The 21,043-nt window shown below is 42.5% G+C and overlaps 1 protein-coding gene across 2 annotated transcripts in view; it reads right to left on the bottom strand.

The window, feature by feature from the left end:
- Positions 1-2,176: 2,176 nt before the first annotated feature.
- LYRM1 (LYR motif containing 1) overlaps positions 2,177-21,043 on the bottom strand; it is a 74,158-nt gene continuing 55,291 nt past the window's right edge. For both annotated transcript variants that reach the window (XM_077448988.1, XM_077448989.1), the window contains 2 exons: positions 14,006-14,098; positions 2,177-3,344 (listed from right to left, as the gene is read on the bottom strand). In XM_077448988.1, coding sequence (XP_077305114.1) covers positions 3,228-3,344; positions 14,006-14,098 — 210 coding nt within the window. In that variant the 3' untranslated portion in view covers positions 2,177-3,227. The remainder of the gene's footprint in view (positions 3,345-14,005; positions 14,099-21,043) is intronic.

Here is a 21,043-nt window from a genome sequence, read left to right as displayed (position 1 = left end):
AAAATGATCTTCCAGATGAGCCCCCCACCCTCAGAAGCTTGCATCTGTTAACCTTTTTGGAGGTAGAAAATACCAAAAGCAGGCCCTCACTTAGGTTTAACTGGTTCCTCCACCACCATAACTTTTTTCCAAGGGTTCTTCGTGCCTCCAATTTTGGAGAATAACTTGCTGCAGATCCCTTGATTGAAGACGGGCCCATTGAACAGCTGGAATGGAGGATGTTAGAAGATCCAGAGTCGACATTGCTGATGGCACTGTTACTGGTGAGCTGGTCTGGATCTGTTTTATTTCCCCCCCAGGATCTTTTCCCGTTTCTCTTCCAGCAAGAAAAGCCTTTGTTTGACAGAGTTGATGTTGTACCCCAAAAATGTTATCACTTGGGAAGGGACGAAGTTTGACTTCTCCTCGTTCAGGATCTAACCTAAGTCTTGCAAGTGGTAATTTGTTCTGTTCAGATTCGCCAGCAGCACCCCATTAGGGCCAAAGCATTATACCCCCCCCAAAAAAAAGGGGGGAGAGCGACCATTCAAACCATGTCCCCTCAAGAGGTACCTGAAGGGACATGGTAGAGCGGCACGATTCTGGAAAAAATTTGAATCATGATGCTTAGAATGAAGATCACGATTTTCAAAAACTTTTTATTTGACTAATATTCAGACTGGTAATATTCATAATAAGGGACAGTGGTCCACTCCTCGCTCGGCTCACATGCCCCGCTTTAATAGCTGTGACTCATCTGCTGCAAACCAGGCCTGGGGGAAGCTGACTCACTGTGGTCACGCCGTGTATTGTTCTTAATATATGTATATGTTCTATGTTGTACAGTTAGTGGCACAAGGAAGGAAGAAAGCTCACTCACGTGTTGGAAATCAGATCCGTGCGCTGTGCTGTGTGTGTTCGTTTCCTGGCCAAGAGACACTGTACCGCCCACGCATCATCGACATCCAGAGCCGCGCCACATCATGCTGTCAGTTTCGGTTGCTGACGTCCATTCCAATGTCAGTCATTTATGCTCCATGCTGGTTACATGGAACCGGCGGGGATATACAAAAATCGCGGGTCCTCCAGCCTGGAGATCGTTGGGGGGGGGGGGGGGTGCTGTGTGTGTGTGTGAATCTATACTAGCCACAGCCCGTCTCCACCTTTCTGCGTTTCACAGGCCGGTACCGGGCGCCATGCGCCCATCCAAAAGTACCGCCCCTTCTGGAAATGACGGCCGTCCATCATCCAGACCCAGAACAAAAAACGGAGACCTGGGAAGCCCTGGCTCCATGCTCCAGGAAGGGGGTAGACTCTCCCGGAGCTCTCGCCCAGCAGGGAAGAAAGGGGGGCTCCGGAGCATCCACCATCCATCTAGGGGGATGCTGGGATGGCCCAGAGGATCACAAGCTCCAATAAGAAACATTTAAGGTGAGCCATGCACCCACAGTTCCTCGCAGCGCTTCCACCATGGCAGAGAAAACACTACAACTGAGGCCATGGTGGAAGAGGGCTGCCTTAAAAAGGAATTATTCATAGTGTTCCCTGGGAAGTTGGGTGGAGCTATGCTCTCTCCAGGTGCTGTCCTGAAAGACTCTTTGAGAAAATGTGTTTCCATGGATACAACTACAGAGCCTTCCAAGAGGCACTTTTGCTGGTGTAAGTAAATTCTGGGTTGTGTTCAGGGACATCTACGAAGACAAATTATCTGGCTTCTACTTGTTCAAAAGTGGACAGGAAACTACTCTCAATTAAGATAAACTGGACACCACACTACATGGAGCAGAGGTGGCAATTAGAGAAAGTATTGCTTTTTGCTCTAGGCAATATAACGTCTAGCTGCTAAAGGTAAAACTGCACTGACAGCAGATTACCACAGTTAATGGTTATAACTTTAGTATTTAAAGGACAACTCCAGTCACAACTAATAAAAAATAAAGCTGTTTTTAGATATCAAATACAGTTCTATATAAGAAATTTGACTTTAATCCAGATATTTCGATATAGTAGAAAAAAGTTTTAGCCATATTATCCTTATTCTCATTATCCTAGCATAAAGTTTCCTCTTTATGATCTGCCTTCATTAGAACCTATAGCACCTGCCCAGTTTCGCCATGTATGCATTGAAAGTCTATCCTGACAAGAGCAGTTATTTCAAACAACGTATCACTAAATACTACAGCAATCAGCAGGAGAGTTGCATAAATAGATTCAGTTTATTCATATACAGTTCACAAAAGGCATTTGTGTAAAGGATAAATATATACATATATTGATCACAAATTAAAAAATATATAACTGCAGTGCTTACAGTAACTTGATGCTTTGACTTTCCCATTTGTACATTTTTGCCCTTCTGTGTTCAGATTTTATAAAATACAGAGATTTGTAGCCACTGCAGGAAGCCTGCATATGGCTGCCTCCATGTAGATACAGAATTACACATAGCAACAAAGGATTCTAAAACATTAGAATACAGTATAAAACATTTTTGGCCCCAGCATCCCTTTAAGTACGTCTCCACACCCAGGGGGTGGGACAGGCTGCCTGATCATGTGACCACAGTGTTTGGCTGATCAGGAGCCCAACCTGCCAGCTCCTGATCATTATCAGATACCAGAAGCTGTCTAGCTATCAAAGACAGTTCAGTCTCGAGCATGCAGTAAGCGCATAAACACAGTAGTGTAACGTACATCGATGAGAGGGTGCACAGGGGTGCCATTGAGGCTGAATGGCAACTCACTGCACCAGCACACATAACGTGTTGCTGCGTATCACACTAAGATGAATTTTATTGCAGTAACAGTGTATGAACTGCCCTATGGACTTTTACACTAGTTGTGTTAATCAGATAAATGCAAGCTCAGTGCTAAGACAGGAAAAACTATTTCTATGTGCCCTGTTCCATGCGGGTAATTTGGTGTGCATTGCATTAAAATGCAGCATCTAATCACAATGCACGGCAGGGCATCTCAACACATTGTGCACAGAGTTAATAGTATTGTTAAATTAAAAAAATCTATACAATGATGCGCTGTTACATTTGTTTTTTTACAAGCAATGTGCAGGAAGACGACAAATAATACACTATTTAGCACACAGTAGTTCATGCTTGCTTTTGCAGTCCCAGTTTTGAGATCTTGCACTTCTGTTTGTCTGGCTTGTATAATAGGAATACAAGAGTAGGGCTACAGAAAAGGACAGTAGCCCCATTGCTGCCACCCCTGCCCCCTTCCTTCTGGTAGGCATTAGGAGATCCCATCATACGATTTCAGATACAGAGGCTTAGCTTGCTTTCTCAGCTTGTCTTGTTTGTTCATTTTTTTACTGTGAGACATTGACAGCCCCATGGGAGGTAGGTGGGTCTAAGAATACAAAAACAATTATGGGTTAGCCTCTATAAAAAGTACTCAAAGATTTCTTTCAACATTTCTGAGATGAGGCTACCACGCTAAACAGTTTTCAGTATTTAAAGCAAAAATACATCTTAATTTTTTTGGACAGAATGGGGACAGCTACAGTCCTTGACATTTTTTTTTTTTTACGGCTATCAAAAAGGTACAGAAAGTGAGGTGAAGTCACTGTATTAGGGTTGAGAAATAAAATACTGACAGAGGTTCCAACCCTTCCCATACAATCAAAAACTGTAAATATCAGGATATTTTTTACCCACTGTAAAATCCCTTTCTCAGAGTTTATTGATGAACAGATCTGCTTATTCTTGACCATAGGGTTTATAGCGCCACCTACAGGAGTAGAATACTAGGCAGAAAAGAAACTCAGCAATGCTTATGGGCAGTCCTAGTTGGTAAAAACCCCTTCTCTGCTAAAGACCAGGGATCTCCAAACTACAGCCCTCCAGCTGTTGCTGATCTACACGTTCCATGAGGCATTGTAAAACTCTGACATTCACAGACATGACTAAGCATGATGGGAATTGTAGTTCCTGAACAACCATAGGTTAGAGACCCCTGCTATAGACAAACCAGGTAGTAATAAAGCAGTACAAAGGAAAAAAAAAAAAAAAAAAAAAAAAAGGAGAGGGACAAATGTGTCCGTTAATGAACTCAGAGATGGAGATTTTACAGTGAGTAATAAAAAATTATTTATTTTTTTCTTTCGCTCATTGGACACCGCTTCTTATTCTCAAACACAGGGACATCCCAAAGCCCTGCCAAATGACGAGGGGTAGGAAACCAGAACCAGTCCAACAATCGCTTAAACAGGCAAACCCGATCAAAAAAACATTTTTCTTTATATATATATATATATATATATATATATATATATATATATATATATATCCCCCACAAGGGAACAGAAACCTCAGACACCTGCAACATTTTGCAGCCCAAACAAGCATCGAAGATGCAAGAACATCTACTTTGTAAAAGAGAGAAACCCTTGCATATACCCAGTGAAGTGAACAGCCTCAGATGATACACAGCGATAACACACATATAAGTTTTAAATGTGTATCTGCTCTCTTCAACTTGCTATATTCTTTAGAAAAGTGAACATTGTGTTAGATTTTTTTCTTCCTGTTCAGCACTAGGTGTGGATTCTTGGCATACACTGTGTGATAGCAGATTGGGAGGAAATGCACCCCCCCCCCCCATAGGCAAAGGAAGGAATGTGCAGAGCTGTGCTGTGAATAGACAAGCTCTCTGCTAATCTATTTATAGCACCCACCCCGACACAAATTTCAGGCTGGTTTTATCATCTCAGCTGTCAAAAGTTATTATGCCGATAACGGAAAAATGGAGCAGAAGAAAGACACAGGACTCAGGGCTTTGGAGATGGATAAGAAAACACTACAGATATATGTGCGAATTTTATGAATCAGGTTTACATCCTTAATGGTATAAGCCTGAACCACAATCGGCCTAATCCACCTAGAAACAGTGGCAGGAGGCAGCTGTCAGACCCTTCCTTGGCGCGTCCATGATCGCAAAAAAAAGAAAAATCCGATCTCCAAATGAAATCCGTAGCAGACAGATACACTCCAATTGCATTAAGCACATCCAAAGCGTGTAATTCAACCTCTTTAGGATGTGGGCATAGGGAAAGCAAGGCAATGAAAAATCAGACACAACCTTTGAAAGAAATTAAAAGACATGGACAGGGACAGTCCCCTAATCCTTCTGTACAACCAATAAGGAGACCTAAAGGAGAAGGCTGCCAGATCGACCACTCTGCATACGGAAGGGATAGCCACCAAAAAGGCAACCTTCTGAGAGAGAGTAAGAAAGTGGACATCCCTAATATTCTCAAAGGGAGGTTTCTGAAGGACCAAGAGAACCAAATTCAAGTCCCATGGCAACAAAGGGGAACACACAGGAGGTGCCACAGGTCCAGCCCTGGGGAGCGTTCCAGGGTCAGCTAAGCCAATCCAGAGCCACCAGAATGACCAGAACTCTTTTGGACTCTATCCTGCACCATCAGCGAGGAACAATCTTGAAAGGAGGGACTGTACAAATGAGATGCTACTGGCACCATCAAGGCGTCCGTGGCAACTGCCTCTGGAATTCCTCACACTTGACATGAACTTCGGCACATTCCTGTTGAAACAAGATGCCTAAAAATCTATGACCAGAGCCGCACCACAACCTGATAATGTGCCTCTCCTACCACGTAGGAAACTTTGGTGCCCAGTACAAATGGGGTTGCCAGATATGCATCCATGATATCTATAGAGGCCAGGAGGCCACCACAGACCAGATGGATTCCATATTGAACTTCGGACAACTAACAAAGCAATTCCAGCCTTCAAATCCAGGAGCTGATAGACCTCTTACCGAAGGGAAAGGGGGGGGGGGAGATGAAGGGGACCCAGGAGGCAACCCAGCAGCAATGAAGGGCCTGGATGGGAGAAGGAGAACCCCACAGGGCCGGCCATCCCCAGGAGCACCTGTATCCCACACCGCACTCAGAAGGGAGATCAATATTTACTATTCCCAATGAGTATGCAGGTGCCGCTCTGTAGACAGATCTGCCTCCCACCAAGGTGCGGCTGCTGGCCACAGCAGGGCTGTGATACGGATGTCAGGAGCCCAGGCATGTGCCCCCCCCCCCCCCCCCAATGAGACATTTAACTCACCAGCTACCCAAGTCCAAACTGAGGCCGTGGCAGCCAGCACAACATGTAGCTAAAGGTCTGCATGTGCTCACTGCCCAGACTGGGGTGACTACAGGATCTGTTTTATCCAGCCTGGCTGTTGATTGAAGATCTCCGCAGGGGAAAAAAAAAAAAAAGAGAGAGAGAGAAAAAGCTATGGAACCACAGGTCCCTGCAGGAAACTAGCTCCTTACTTCTAAACACGAGACAGAAATAACTGGTTTTCCTATAACAGAGAGGGGTTTATACCAGTTAGGACAGAGAAAGAGCCACCTATAGGTATAGTACTGGAAACCTTAGCCACATCCCATTTCAAGAGAGAAGAACGCAAAAAGGGGGTGGCCCATAAAATACCTGGGGCATCCCCTTTTTGTGTACTTCTCTATACCAGCTAGGACCGTCCCCCTTTCTTTTCTGACTGTCCTTCTCCTGCAGGTGGCGCTATAAACCTGGATTGTCAAGAATAGGAAGCTGTGTCCGTCAATGAACGCACGACCGTAAAAGAAAAAAAAAAAAAAAAAAAAAAAAAAAAATACTAAAGGTTTAAATTAAGACTCAAAAATTAAGATTTCCCCTACCAAAAAAAGTAAAAAATTACTTCCTGACAGTTGATCCCGCATAGCAAGTGTACAGAGGTGGTATTTCATACAGAGGTTCATGGCTCTCCAGATATGCATTTGTCCATTAAACTATTTTAAACTATGCAAATATCCATCTGTTTCTTCAAGTGGTGTGCAGGAAGAAGACAAAGAGTTGAATAAATATACAAAACACAAGCAAATTTATTTTAAAGAAAACAATTATAATTTACATTTATACAGCATAATATGATGCAAGAATATACAGTATACAATATACAGTATTGTAATGCAATCAGATTACCTCCATAAATAGAATCCCCAACCAAGCCTTCTTAAGGAACGGGGGCAATTGGACTATCTCAGTACAGTATAAATGAGTAAATTCAGATACGTAAACAAATATGTAGGAAATTAATATAAACGTTTATTAATACAAAATTATTAACGCATAATGAATAATCAAATACAGATTAAAAGCATGGTAACAATATATGTGCATCACCAAGATAATGATCCCCAAGCGGGGGTTATTGATTACTTGTCAAACAAATTACAGATAGCCTCCTGACGAAGCGGCATTAGACCACAAAACCAGTTGAGATACTATCCATGATCAACTATCCCACTGTGATCTTCCCTGCTTGAGGACCGTTATCTTGGCGATGCGCATGGATTGTTAACCATGCTTTTTTTTTTTTTTTTTTTTTTATTCTTAATCTTAAAAGATAAATTAAAACTTACAATCATACAACCATATTTTGGCAAGGATAAAAGGGAACAATTTAATAAAATATATACTATCCTTTATAATCCACTGTTCCTTTTCTTCCCCTCCCCGTCACACCTTGTCCCTTTCTTTTTATCCCTTGTTTTCCCGTTTCATGTTCTATTTACATTTCTCACCCTAATTTTAAGCTGCTTTCAAACCCATTTTTCTTTTTTCCTTACACTTCCCTTTTGCAGGATCACCATTTCTTCCTCACCTCCTATAGGGAGTGTTTTGAGTTTGCTACTAAAAGACCTGTGTTTGGTCGATTAAGTTCTGAGCCTTTAGCCCTTTCTAGAGATATAAGATCATTCATATTGGGTAAGCATGTATTTTTGCTATCTTAAGTGGAGGCTCTGCACAAGAATGACATACATTTTACTGGTGTACTACATCTATGGACTTTCCAAGAAAAACTTTAGGCTTATTCACGTAGACTTTCATGTCTTGTTGCACTATATTCACTTTTTTGGACTTATCAACTGAATAACAGGATTTTTAAAACAGCTTATCTGTAAAAATCCTTTTCTTTGATGTACATCGGGGGACACGGAGCCATAGTAGTTACAATGTGGTTAATAGGCCACCTTTAGGTGATGGACACTGGCACGCCCTAAGACCATAAGTGCACTCCCTATATAACCCCTCCCACTACTGAGAGTACCTCAGTTTTGTAGCCAAGCAATACAAGTGTATACCAAAGAAGGGAGGGACCTCTGTGTCCCCTGATGTACATCAAAGAAAAGGATTTTATAGATGAGCCGTTTTAAAAATCCTGTTTTCTTTTCATACATCAGGGGACACAGAGCTATAGTAGTTACTATGTGGGATGTCCCATAGCAATGGCAACTGAAGGGAGGGAGACAGCAAAAAAGCAGGGCAAAGGAGGCCAGAGGACTCATACTTCAGCCTGCAGTACACTACGCCCAAAGGCAATATCCTAATGACCTTTAACATCGATTTGATAAAATGCACCGCCCAAGAGGCACTAACTGCCCTGGTAGAGTGTGCTTTAATGTGAAAAGGAGGAATTTTCTTCCTTAAACCATAAGCTTGAACAATCACTTGACAAATACATTTGGAAATAGTAGACTTTGATGCTGCTTATCCCCTTTTTGGACCTTCTGGCAGTACAAACAAAACATCTGTTTTGCGAACCTGAGAGGTCGCCTTTAAATAGACTCTGATCGCTCTTACTACATCAAGGGAATGTAGTGCCTTCTATTCCCCTGATTGAGGCTCTGGGAAGAAAGAAGGTAGAATAATATCCCGATTTAAATGAAAACCTGTCACCACCTTTGGTAGGAATTTGGGATGAGGACGCAAAACCACTTTACCCTTATGCATGATCAAATATGGCTCTTTACAAGACAGTTCCGATACTCTTCTAGCAGAAGAAATGGAAACCAAAAAGATTATTTTTCCTGTCAAAAGAACTTAGGGAATTTTCCGTAAAGGCTGAAAGGGCTGATTCTGTAAAGCCGATAAGGCAAAAAAATTAAATCCCAAGGATTTAGGAGGTGCCTTGATAGGGGATTGATCCGTGTTACCCTCTGGATAAAACTATGCACCAGAGAGTGAGAAGCAAGAGGCTGTTGAAAAAACACTGACAAGGCCGAGATCTGGCCCTTGATACTACTCAAGGCCAGCTTCATTTCTAATCCCATTTGCAGGAAATCAAGGATCCTACCTATGACATACTTCCTGGGGTGCCAACCCCTGGATCCATACCAGAAAACATATGCCTTCCAGACTCTGTAGTAAATGATTCTGGAAGCCAGCTTCCTGGCATTAACCAAAGTAGACACTACTGAAGGGGATAACCCATGGTCCTTTAGAATGTGGGTCTCAATAGCCAAACTGTTAAATTTAGGTAGGATGAAATACCAGACCTTGTGCGAGAAGGTCTGGCCATAATGGCAGAGTCCAAGGGACTCCTACCGTCATCTTTATGATCTCAGCAAAGCAATATCTTCTGGGCCACCAGAATCACCTCCTTTCGTTCCTACTTGATCCTGCAGAGAAGGCGTGGAAGTAGCAGAACTGGAGGAAACGCATAGATCAGTGAAAACTGATCCCATGGGAAGACTAATGCGTCTGTTCCGCATGCTAGCGGATCCCTTGTTCTTGACGCAAAGTTGTCGACTGTTGTCAAATCTGGACGCGAATAGGTCCACGTCCGGAAGACCCCATCTCTGACATATCGCTAGAAAGATGTCGGGGTGAAGAGACCATTCCCCCGGAAATAACTGTTGGCGACTCAAGTAGTCAGTCTGCCAATTTTCAATTCCTGGAATGAAAATCGCGATAGGCAAGGAATGTTTTCTGCCCAAGCTAGAACATGATTCACCTCTTTTTTGGGCTGCAAGAGTTCTTGTGCCCCCTTGGTGATTGATGTAAGCCACAGCCGTAGCATTGTTGGATTGAATCCTGACAGGACAATCCCGTAGCCCGAGTGTCCAAGATTCTAGGGCCAGATGTACTACCCGAATCTCTAAAATGTTGATGGGCAAGGTCTTCTGACTTGGACCATCTCCCCTGGACAGAAGCTTCTTCCAGGACTGCTCCCCAGCCTAGAAGGCTGGCATCCGTTGTCACCACTTTCCAGGATACTGGCAGAAAAGATTTCCCCTTTTGGAGATTACTGGATATCAACCACCAATTTAGGCTCTGATGTACATCGGAGTATAAGCGTATTGGAAAATCCAAAGCCTGAACCTTCTTGTTCCAGACAAACAGGATGAGGTTTTGTAGTAGTCTTGAGTGAAGCTGCGCATAAGGGACAGCCTCGAAGGAGGCCACCATTTTCTCTAACAATGTCATGCACAGCTGAATGGAAGGATTTTTCTTTGCTTTGACGAGTTGAATTAGTCCTATAATGGAACTGACTCTTGTTTGGCGTAAGAATACCTTTTTTTCTGTACGGTATCCATCACCAGCCCCAAATAATGTAATCTCCTTGATGGTTTCAAGGGGGATTTTTCCATGTTGAGTATCCAACCCAGAGATTACAGGTAGTTTACAGCTGTGATTAAACCTTGGTTTAGACCAGAGACTGAATGATCTATTAAAAGTAGATAGTCTAGATAGGCTAGGACCGTTATGCCCTGAGCCATTAATCTGGCTAAGGGAGGTGCCAGAATCTTTGAGAACACCCGCAGTGTGGTGGCTAGAGCAAAAGGCAGGGCCACAAACTGAAAATTATGATTTTCTATCTCGAAGCGTAGAAATTTCTGGTGAGCAGGAAATATTGGCACGTGGAGATATGCATCCTTGATATGGATTGATGCCAAAAACTCCCCTCCTTGCAAGATGGAAACAACCAATAAGATTGATTCCACGCGAAAGCACCGGATATTTAAGTGCCGGTTCAGATCTTTGAGATCTAGAATGGGTCTTACCTATCCCCCACCCGAGAGAGCGGGAGCGCCCCTTCATAAGGAGGCTTTAGCATTCTGTTTTGCGGGCTTTCTGCCCCAAGACCTCTTTTGACCCTGGTGCTGCCCTTTAGGTCTTCCTCTTGAACCCGACAGTGGAGGCCGTCGAGACTGCCTAGAGCTTGATGGCCCTGGCACAGGTGAGGAAGCACGTGTAAAAAGGAGAAACTTCTTCTTTACTGGTAAAAGAGCTTTTCCCATTAGAGAGCCTTTGGATGTATTATCCAGATCATCCCCAAATAGCCTTTCACCATGAAAGGGGAAACTGGCCAAGAGTTTTACACGTGCTTCGTCTGACCAATTTTTCAGCCACAGAACTCTATGAGAATGCACTAGTCCTAGCATAAGCCATGAGGCTTGGATGATAGAAGATTTCATAGCATCTACTGTAAAACATAGTGCATCTGATACACCAGCTCATTGCTGGGCCTGCTGATCAGGCAGAATCTTAATCTCCACAAACTGTTCCTTAATGGACTGAGATACAATAATTGCCACCAGAACCGGCTGCGCTACTGAAGTTTCTAAAGACATACTGCTTTTAAAAAGAAGTTCTAACATCAGCGCATTATCCACCGGACACGTGAGATTTTTGTTCACTGAGGCGATTGCGGCATCAACTGCTGGAACCCCCCAATTTCTTATAGAATTCCTCCTCCATAGGATATAGCAGTGTTTCTCAACTCCAGTCCTGTTGGTGCGCCTTGAGGACTGGAGTTGAGAAACACTGGGATATAGTGTAGACAACTTTCTGGGAGAATACTGCTTATCCGGATGTTCCCATTCAGAAAATATAAGCTTTTTCAGCCATGAATGAATAGGAAAAGTATGCCCAGATGGGGGAGGTTTTAGTGATCCCAAACCAGAGGTGGGTTCATCAAGAGCCTACGCTGCAGGCAGCAAAAAGGAAACCTTCAGGAGCAGGGGGACCTAGAGGTTACCCACAATCCTGGACCTGCAACAGCACCCTGCCAGTGAAAACTTTATGGCCTTACTACCAAAAAGTAGCATTCGCAAGCAAAACCTTGTTTCTTCGGACACAAGGCCCGGGTACCATTCCTTAGGCCTATTAAAAAGGACACTCGGAACTGATCCGGTCAGCATGGCTAACCCCCCAGCAAGGATTGCTCCAGTGGAGCTCAGCACACCACCTCTTTACTCGTGACCAACACCTTAGACACTGGCAAAAAAACTGAAGTACTCCCAGTAGTGGGAGGGGTTATATAGCGTGTGCACTTCTGGTCTTCGGGCGTGCCAGTGTCCATCACCTAAAGGTGGCCTATTAACCACATAGTAACTACTATGGCTCCGTGTCCCCTGATGTATGAAAATATTTTTTTTTATTGTATTCACATTTTTATGCTGACATCCGACCCTTAATTGTGCTTAAGGCTAGCTACTGCTCCAGGAGAAAAAGCAACTTGAACCACTTGAGACCCGCGCTATAGCTGAATGACGGCTACAGCGCGGATCTCCTTTTCCGGGACTACGTCTATTGACGTAGTCCCGTGCACGAGCGGCCTGCGCGCCCCCTGTGATCGGCGAGTCTACGAGACTCGCCTGATCACCGATCCGTGCAAGGGGTCGATCCCGACCCCTTATCACGTGATCAGCTGTCAGCCAATGACAGCTGATCATGTGATATAACGGAGCCGGTAATCGGTAACGGAGGCGATCATCGGCGGCCGTGATCGGGACATCAGTCCCGATCACGGCCACCCCTGCCAGTGCCCACCTGCCCCCTCATAACTATTCATAATAAAAAATTAGTGCCCCCCGTCAGTGCCACCCAGCAGTGCCCACAGTGCCACCCAGCAGTGCCCACAATCTGCCTCAAAGGTGCTGCACCCCAGTGCCACATCTGTGCCCATCAGTGTCATCTACCAGTGCCCATCAGTGCCCATCAGTGCCATCAGTGCCCATCCGTGCCACCCATCTGTGCCACCCATCCGTGCCCACCAGTGCAGCCCATCAGTGCCCACCAGTGCAGCCCATCAGTGCCCACCAGTGCAGCCCATCAGTGCTGCCTCATCAGCGCACTTCAATGAAGGAGAAAAATTACCTGTTTGCAAAATTTTATAACAAACTATTAAACATGATTTTTTTTTTTTTTGCATCTTTTTTTGTTTGTTTAGCAAAAAATAAAACTCCCAGCTGTGATTAAATACCACCAAAAGAAAGCTCTATTTGTGGGAAAAAAAAAATGATAAAAATATCATTTGGGTACAGTGTTGTATGCCCGCGCAATTGTCATTCAAAGTGCATCAGCGCTGAAAGCTGAAAATTGGTCTGGGACTGAGGGGGGTTTAAGTGCCCAGTAAGCAAGTGGTTAAAAGAACACCTAGGAATTCACATTTTGCAATATACGGTCTGGTGGAAATCTGGGCTCTACTGACCCATTTTCCTGTTTCAAAAATCCTTGGCAACAAAGCGATGTCTCATTTCACATGTTCCCAGCACTGGTCCTGGAATCCATGATACAGTCCCTGCTAAATAACTTAATTACATTTTGAGATCTCTTTTTGAACCACCATTATACCCAATTCCACTGACACGCTCCCCAGTTCTTTCTGTATCCACTTCACGTAGGCTCACAGTTCGTGGTACCGCTGACACAATCCCCACCACAGTCAATGTCTCAGAATTACTGCTTCAACCTCAGTGGGCCCATTTCCTCCTCTGTGAAGAGCTCAGCTCCCAAGCTGGTGCTCTATAATTATTCAATTTTGTAAAAGGGTTGCCAAATACATATTGGCAAACATTTCTCCACCCCTGTCATTTAACTGTATGATTAGTGCTTTTGTTGTTATTTATGGAAAGATCAGTAACCACTATTTGTGAGTCAAAAGATAAACTGCTCTTACTGCGGCCATATCCTCCAATCTCTTCTCCTGCACATATTACCCACTGTCATAGCTTCCACAATTCTCTACACACAGGCTGAGCCCGTGTCATTCCCTCTGCACTCCTCTCCCGCACATACTGCCTGATGTCATATGCTAAGCACAAGTTGCCTCCTAAGATATTTCTTTAGCATCGTTATATCCCCAGCATTTCCAGTTCTGGATGGGGCATACTTTTGCTAGTTATGATAAAAATGAATTTCAAATGTAGAAACACATACAGGTCTGGGGTATGGGATTCCATAATGTAAACCAATTTCAATCCTTGCATTGCATTCTTCTATGCATTGCTCGATAGTTTCTTTGTGCGTTACCTGAAAAAAAAAAAAAGGAGTAATGAAGTCGGCAAATAGTAATAGCAAATAACATAGTCCTTAGAAATTGAAAGTAATCCACAGAGGAGACACGGCAAAGCATGCAAAGAATCAAAAAGTTGTGGAAAGAGATGGTCAGCAGACAGGCAGAACTCACAAGTAGTGAGATTTTTCAAGTAAACTTTGGATCGTAACAAATTACTATTTTTATAATTGTTTTAACAATGTTTTATAATGTTATAAAAGGAAAAGTGTATACTGTGATCATGGATTTCCTATAAGTGGTTATATCATGCATAAACTGAGGAAAAAAAAAAAACAATATTGGAACATAAATGTGATGCCAAAATAAAAACACCTGAACTTTTCCAAAGAAACTTTTTTTTCCCCTTACAGTTACATTCCAAACTGGTCAAACAGTGCCACCCAGTGGTCAAATAACCAATGCACGGCACAGACTAGTAGATAACCACAAACTCTTACATAAGACAGGAAAAGATCTTATACAAAATTAACTAAACAGATAACTCATGCTATAGATGGAGGTGGTTTACAACATCTTGTGGAAATCATCTTCACTTCAATATACTGAAATCCTTGTGTCACAAATGAGATGACTGCCAACAAAGCACATTAACCTCTCAGAAGCATATTACAAATCACCATGTATATACAGTACATAGGGCAATTATTCCGGCAGAATAAATCTGTAAAGCATCAAGTGGGTCATTAGAACAAAATCCAAAATCCTTTTTTACAACTATATATAATCATTCTGTACTGTTGGTATAATTATATATATATATATATATATATATATATATATATATATATATATATATATATATATATCTCCTTTATAATCCACTTCCTTCCCCCCGTCACACCTTGTCCCTTTCTTTTTATCCCTTGTTTTCCCGTTTCATGTTCTATTTACATTTCTCACCCCAATTTTAACCTACTTTCAAAAATGTGTAAACTATAATTAAACCTATAGATTAAACATCAATAAGTAAAACTAGTAGCGCTAGTGTAGTAAATCACAAAATGAATGTGACAAAAACAAACACCCAGTGATAAGTGACAAAATGCAAAAAAATTAATCAAAACTGGATTTGAGCGACAGCAGCGGGAGCCAATGGCTGTGCTGCCATCAATCTATCCAATCAAGAGCCGGCGTGGGGACAAATGGGCTCAGGTGAGTAAAACAAGGGGGCTGATCAGTAAGGCCCCTTTCATACTGGGGCGATGCGGGCATCGGCAGTAACGCGCCGCTATTTTTAGCGGCGGTATGCGGCCGCTAGTGGGGCAGTGTTAACCCCCGCTAGCGGCCGAAAAAGGGTTACAATCGCCCGCAAAGCGTCGCTTTGCCGGCAGTATAGCCGCACTGCCCCATTGATTTCAATTGGTCCAAAGATGCGGCTAGCAGGACTTTTTTCACCGTCCTGCCAGAGCCCCGCTCCAGTGTGAAAGCCCTCCGGCTTTCACACTGGCGTGAAAGGGCCCGTTTTTTTCAGGCGCTACACAGGCGGTATTTTTTAGCACTGTAGCTCCTGAAAACCGCTCCAGTGTGAAAGGGGCCTGACAGAAGTTTTTTTACCTTAATGGATAGGATCCATTAAGGTGAAAAGACACAAGGGTTTACAACCCCTTTAAGTCTTATGTAACAAAAGCAATTCACCTAGAGTAACTGGAGTTTTTAATTAGGAAATTCATATTTCCCCAACTCATCCTCCTCATCTAAACAATCAATTATAGCTCTCTGGTCACATTTGTGCAGGTGTGTCACTTAGGGGTCTGCAAGATAGAGACTTTTTGAAGTTTCAAATACACTGAAAACAAAACTGATTAACCACTTCAGCCCCGGAAGGATTTACCCCCCTTAACCACTTTCAGACCGGACCATTTTGCTGGCTTAAGACCAGACCACTTTTTGCGATTCGGCACTGCGTCGCTTTAACTGACAGATAATTGCACGGTAGTGCGACGTGGCTCCCAAACAAAAGTGGTCCTTTTTTTCCCCACAAATAGAGCTTTCTTTTGGTGGTATTTGATCGCCCCTGCGGTTTTTATTTTATGTGCTATAAACAAAAAAAAAAGCAACAATTTTGAAAAAAATAAAGCATTCTTTTTATATTTTGCTATAATAAATATCCCCCAAAAATCTATAAAAAAAAAATTTGTTTTCCTCAGTTTCAGCCGATACGTATTCTTCTACATATTTTTGGTAAAAAAAATAAAATAAAAAAAAATAATATCACAATAAGCGATTATTGATTGGTTTGCGCAAAATTTATAGCGTTTACAAAATAGGGGATAGTTTTATGGCATTTTTATATTTTTATTAATTTTTTTTTTACTAGTAATGTGACTGCAACATTATGGTGGACACATCGGACATTTTTGGGACCATTCTCATTTATACAGCAATCGTGAAAGTGTGCTATACAAATGCACTGATTCCTGTGTAAATTACACTGGAAGTGAAGGGGTTAACCAGGGGGTGGCAGTGGAGGGGTTAAGTGTGTCCTAGGGGGCATGTTACTAACTGTGGGGGGCGTGGCTGTGTGTTAGTGAACACTGATCTCTGCTCCAATCACAGGGAGCAGAGATCAGTGTCACTTGTTGCTAGGCAGAATGGGGAGATGCTATTTACTTCCGCATCTCCCCATGAGACGATCACGGGTATCCCCCGCGGCGATCGAGTCCGCGGGACCCGCGACCGGACTCACGGGGGTCCCGACCGGCGCGCATGCGATAGCGGCATTCTTAAAAGGAATGTACCTGTATGCCCCCATATGCCTGTCTGTGCCATTCTGCCGATGTACATCGTTGTGCGTCAGTCGGGAAGTGGATAATAACCAGGCCATTTTGTGGGAAACTGCACTGTCGCTTTAACTGACAATTGTGCGGTCATGCAAAGTTGTACCAAAACAAATTAGGTCCTTTTTTCCCCCCCACAAATAGAGCTTTCTTTTGGTGGTATGTGATCACCTCTGTTTTTTCTTGTTTGCGCTATAAACAAAAAAAGGCCAACAATTTTGAAACAAACAAAAAAAAAAACAATATTTTTCACTTTCTGCTATAATACAGATCCAAAAAAATATATATAAAAATACAAATTTATCAGTTTAGGCCAATATGTATTCTACTACTTTTTTTTTTGGTAAAAATCGCAACCAGCATAGATTGATTGTTTTGCGCAAAAGTTATATCTACAAACTAGGGGGTAGATTTATGGACTATATTTTCATTTTTTTTACTGGTAATGGCGGCAATCTGCGATTTTTAGCAGGACTGCAACATTGTGGCGTACAAATCTGACCCCAAGTGGCATTTTTTGGGGACCAGTGACATTATTACAGTGATCGGTGCTATTAGAAAAAAAAAAAAAAAAAATGCACTGATCAATGTATAAATGACAGGCAGGGAAAGGGTTAACACTAGGGGACGATCAAGGGGTTAACCCTGTTCTCTGGGTGTGTTCTTTGTGGGGGGTGGGCTCACTGGGACAACACAGTGATCACTGTTCCTAATCACTAGGAACAGCAGATCTCAATGTTATCCCCTGTCAGACAGGGGATCTGCCTTTTTACAAGGTCCCCAATCTGCCTCTGTGCGTAGCGATTGCAGGTGGCTGGTCCATCTCCCCCTCACCCCCACATCTACTGACTTGCCATCCCTTGTCCTGCACAGTTTCCCTTTGTGGAGGTGGCCCTCTTGGCCGAGAGCAGACTTCCTTATATCAGAGCCTCTATCAAGAAGAACAGTGAAAAGAAAGTTTGTTATATAACCAAAATCACATGTCAAATCTCCTGACACTAGTGATCTAGTGGGCCTTAGACCTCACGCTACATATATACAGCCATGAGACTGTAGGCATGGGAGTGCCTGGGCACAACACACAACAGGAAATACTCTGCTATTCTTTATGAGAATCTCAAGACAAAAAGGTAAATTAGTCAATATACTGCTTACACATGACCAACACTAACAGAGTTGACTATACCGTAGGAAATCTTCACTTTTTGGAGTACAGGTCTACTGTAAGATAGGAAGTAGTTTTTCAACAATTTATATTAAAATGGAGAAAAGATTTCTCGACTGTAATTTCCATTAGGGTTACTTCAGCCTTAATTTGAAGTGGTCCTTTAAAAAAAAGCCCCACCCCCAGAGCTGCAACTAACCATTATTATCATAACTGATTAGTTGGCCGATTATTGTTTTGATTAACCAAATAAAAAAGTAAAAAAAAAAAAAAAGTTGTGGTGTACAAATGAAAAAAAAAAAAAACCTGACAATTTATTCTTGAATATCCATATGTAGTGGTAAATATAAATAACCAGCTATATGGGGAACAAAATATCGAATTCACTCTGAGAATAACAAAACAGAAGAGATGTACCGTATATACTCGAGTATAAGCCGAGATTTTCAGCCTCTTTTTTGAGGCTGAAAGTGCCCCCCTCGGCTTATACTCGAGTCATCCCCGTCTGCCTGCTCGATCAGCGTGTCGAGCAGACAGACGGCGGCCATTCTACTATTCAAAAGCCGCGCCTCCGTCTGTGATAGGCGGAACACTCAATTTCCCAGCAGTCAGTGGTCCGCCTATCACGGACATCCGCTCATCCTCATAATACGGACAAGGATGAGAGGATGTCCGTGATAGGCGGAACACAGACTGCTGGGAAATTGAGTGTTCCGCCTATCACAGACGGAGGCGCGGCTTTTGAACAGTGGAATGGCCGCCGAGGCGCCGACGAAGAGCGGCGATCCTGGCATGGCAGAAGGACGGAGGCTCGGCTCGGGACGGGACGGAGGCTCGGCTCGGGACGGAGGCTCGGCTCGGGACGGAGGCTCGGCTCGGGACGGAGGCTCGGCTCGGGACGGGACGGAGGCTCGGGACACAGGTAGGCTGGACACACAAGGCTGCATGGACACTAGAGGTCGACCGATATGGGTTTTTCTCTGGCCGATGCCGATGCCGATATTTAGAAATCATGGCGGCCGATAGCCAATATATATGATGCCGATTTTTTTGGGCCGATATGTTAGGCCGATTTTATTTTTATTTATTTTTAATCCCCCTTGATCTAACACACCTTTCCCACTGGGGCGTTTTTTAAGGCGCTTTTGGGCTAAAAATAGCGCCTGTAAAGTGCCTGCAAAATGGCTCCCCTGCAGTCTGCGTGAAAGAGAGCGCTTTCACACTGAGGCGATGCGCTGGCAGGATCTTAAAAAAAAAAAAAAGTCCTGCAAGCAGCACGTTTGGAGTGGTGTATACCGCTCCTCCACCACTCCTGCCCATTGATATGAATGGGCACCACTGCCGAAGCGCATGCAATGCGATTTGGCAGCGGTGCTTCATGGGCGCATTTAACCTCTTCCTTGGCCGCTAGCTGGGTTATATGTGCCCCACTAGCAGCCAAATAGCACCGCTAAAATGATGGTAAAGAGCCGCTAAAACTTGCGTTTTACCATCAACGCCTGCCCGCTCCAGTGTGAAAGCAGCCTTCATAAGTGATACAGAAAATTTCTTACACTTAAACATTTATTAAACAAAAACAAACCTCCAATCAGTTTACTTGTATGTATGATTTAGATTTAAAAAAAAAACTATATATTAAATAAAAACAGGTAGTCAAAACTTTTGGACAAAAAAAAAAAAAAAAAAAAAAAAAATGGGCTAACTTTACTGTTTTTATTTTATTTTTATTTTTTAAATGGTGTATTTTTTTTCCAAAAAAATGCATTTGAAAGACCTCTGTGCAAATGCCGTGTGACATAAAATATTGCAACAACCGCTATTTTATTCCCTAGGATCTCTGCTAAAAAAATATATATAATTTTTGGGGGGTCTAAGTGATTTTCTGGAAGAAAATACAGGATTTTTACTTGTAAGCAACAAGTGTCAGAAAAGATTTAGTCTTTAAATGGTTAAACTGAGAACTTCTACACACAGAGATGACTTCATTCATTCAAGTGTAAACATTGTATCTTTCTGTTCTTTTCTTGGCAGTCTGCCCAGAGAGGAGGAAAGGGTTGCTATGACGACTCAGTCAACTTACACTCACTTCTATAGAGAAGTCATTTCAAAGTCCCACTGTAGTTCTAAATCGGCTTTTTATCAGCACAATCGGGCCGATGCCGATTATTTAAAAAACGGCAAATATCGGCCGATATATCGGCCGGCCGATATATCGGTCGACCTCTAATGGACACACACTGGCATGGATGGACACACACACACACAGGCATGCGCTTGCCATCACTTATGCTGACCATATAGGAATTAATTTTTCCTTTGAAAATTGTCATTTCAGGAAAGTTTGTTCAATTTTCTAAACGTTACTGGGGTCAAACGTTCGTTTTCTATCGCAGTGACAGCAAAATTCAAAAGGAGCAGAATGGAAAACTCTTTTTAATCTAACACATTATCAGACAGTGTACGTGGTTTTCACTCAGAAATTACATTCATTTTAAAATTTAATGTTAAAAGCAAGTGAAATTTTTGAACGAATTTTTTTTTTTATAAATCTGCCAACTAATCGATTTTGAAAATAATCGTTAGCTGCAGCCGTAATGTGTGTGTGTAATAAATTATATATATATATATATATATATATATATATATATATATATATATATATATATATATATATATATATATATATATATATATATATATACACACACACACACACACACACACACACACACATATATACATATATACATACACACACACACACACACACACAAACACACACACTGTTTTGATTAATCACCTTAAAAACTTTCATTTTCAACCACAGTGACGGGAAAATTTTGAAATAGAAAACTTCTTAGTCAAAAGGAATTATCAGACAGTGTATGTGGTTTTCGTTCAGATATTACATACATTTTAAAAACAAGTGAAAATTTCAAACAAAATTCTTTCATTCA

The sequence above is a fragment of the Lithobates pipiens genome, unplaced genomic scaffold (assembly GCF_037356315.1).
Source record: "Lithobates pipiens isolate NorthernLeopardFrog02 unplaced genomic scaffold, aLitPip1_a1.2 Scaffold_22, whole genome shotgun sequence".
Lineage (NCBI taxonomy): Eukaryota > Metazoa > Chordata > Amphibia > Anura > Ranidae > Lithobates > Lithobates pipiens.
This window is presented reverse-complemented; position numbering and strand designations above follow the sequence as displayed.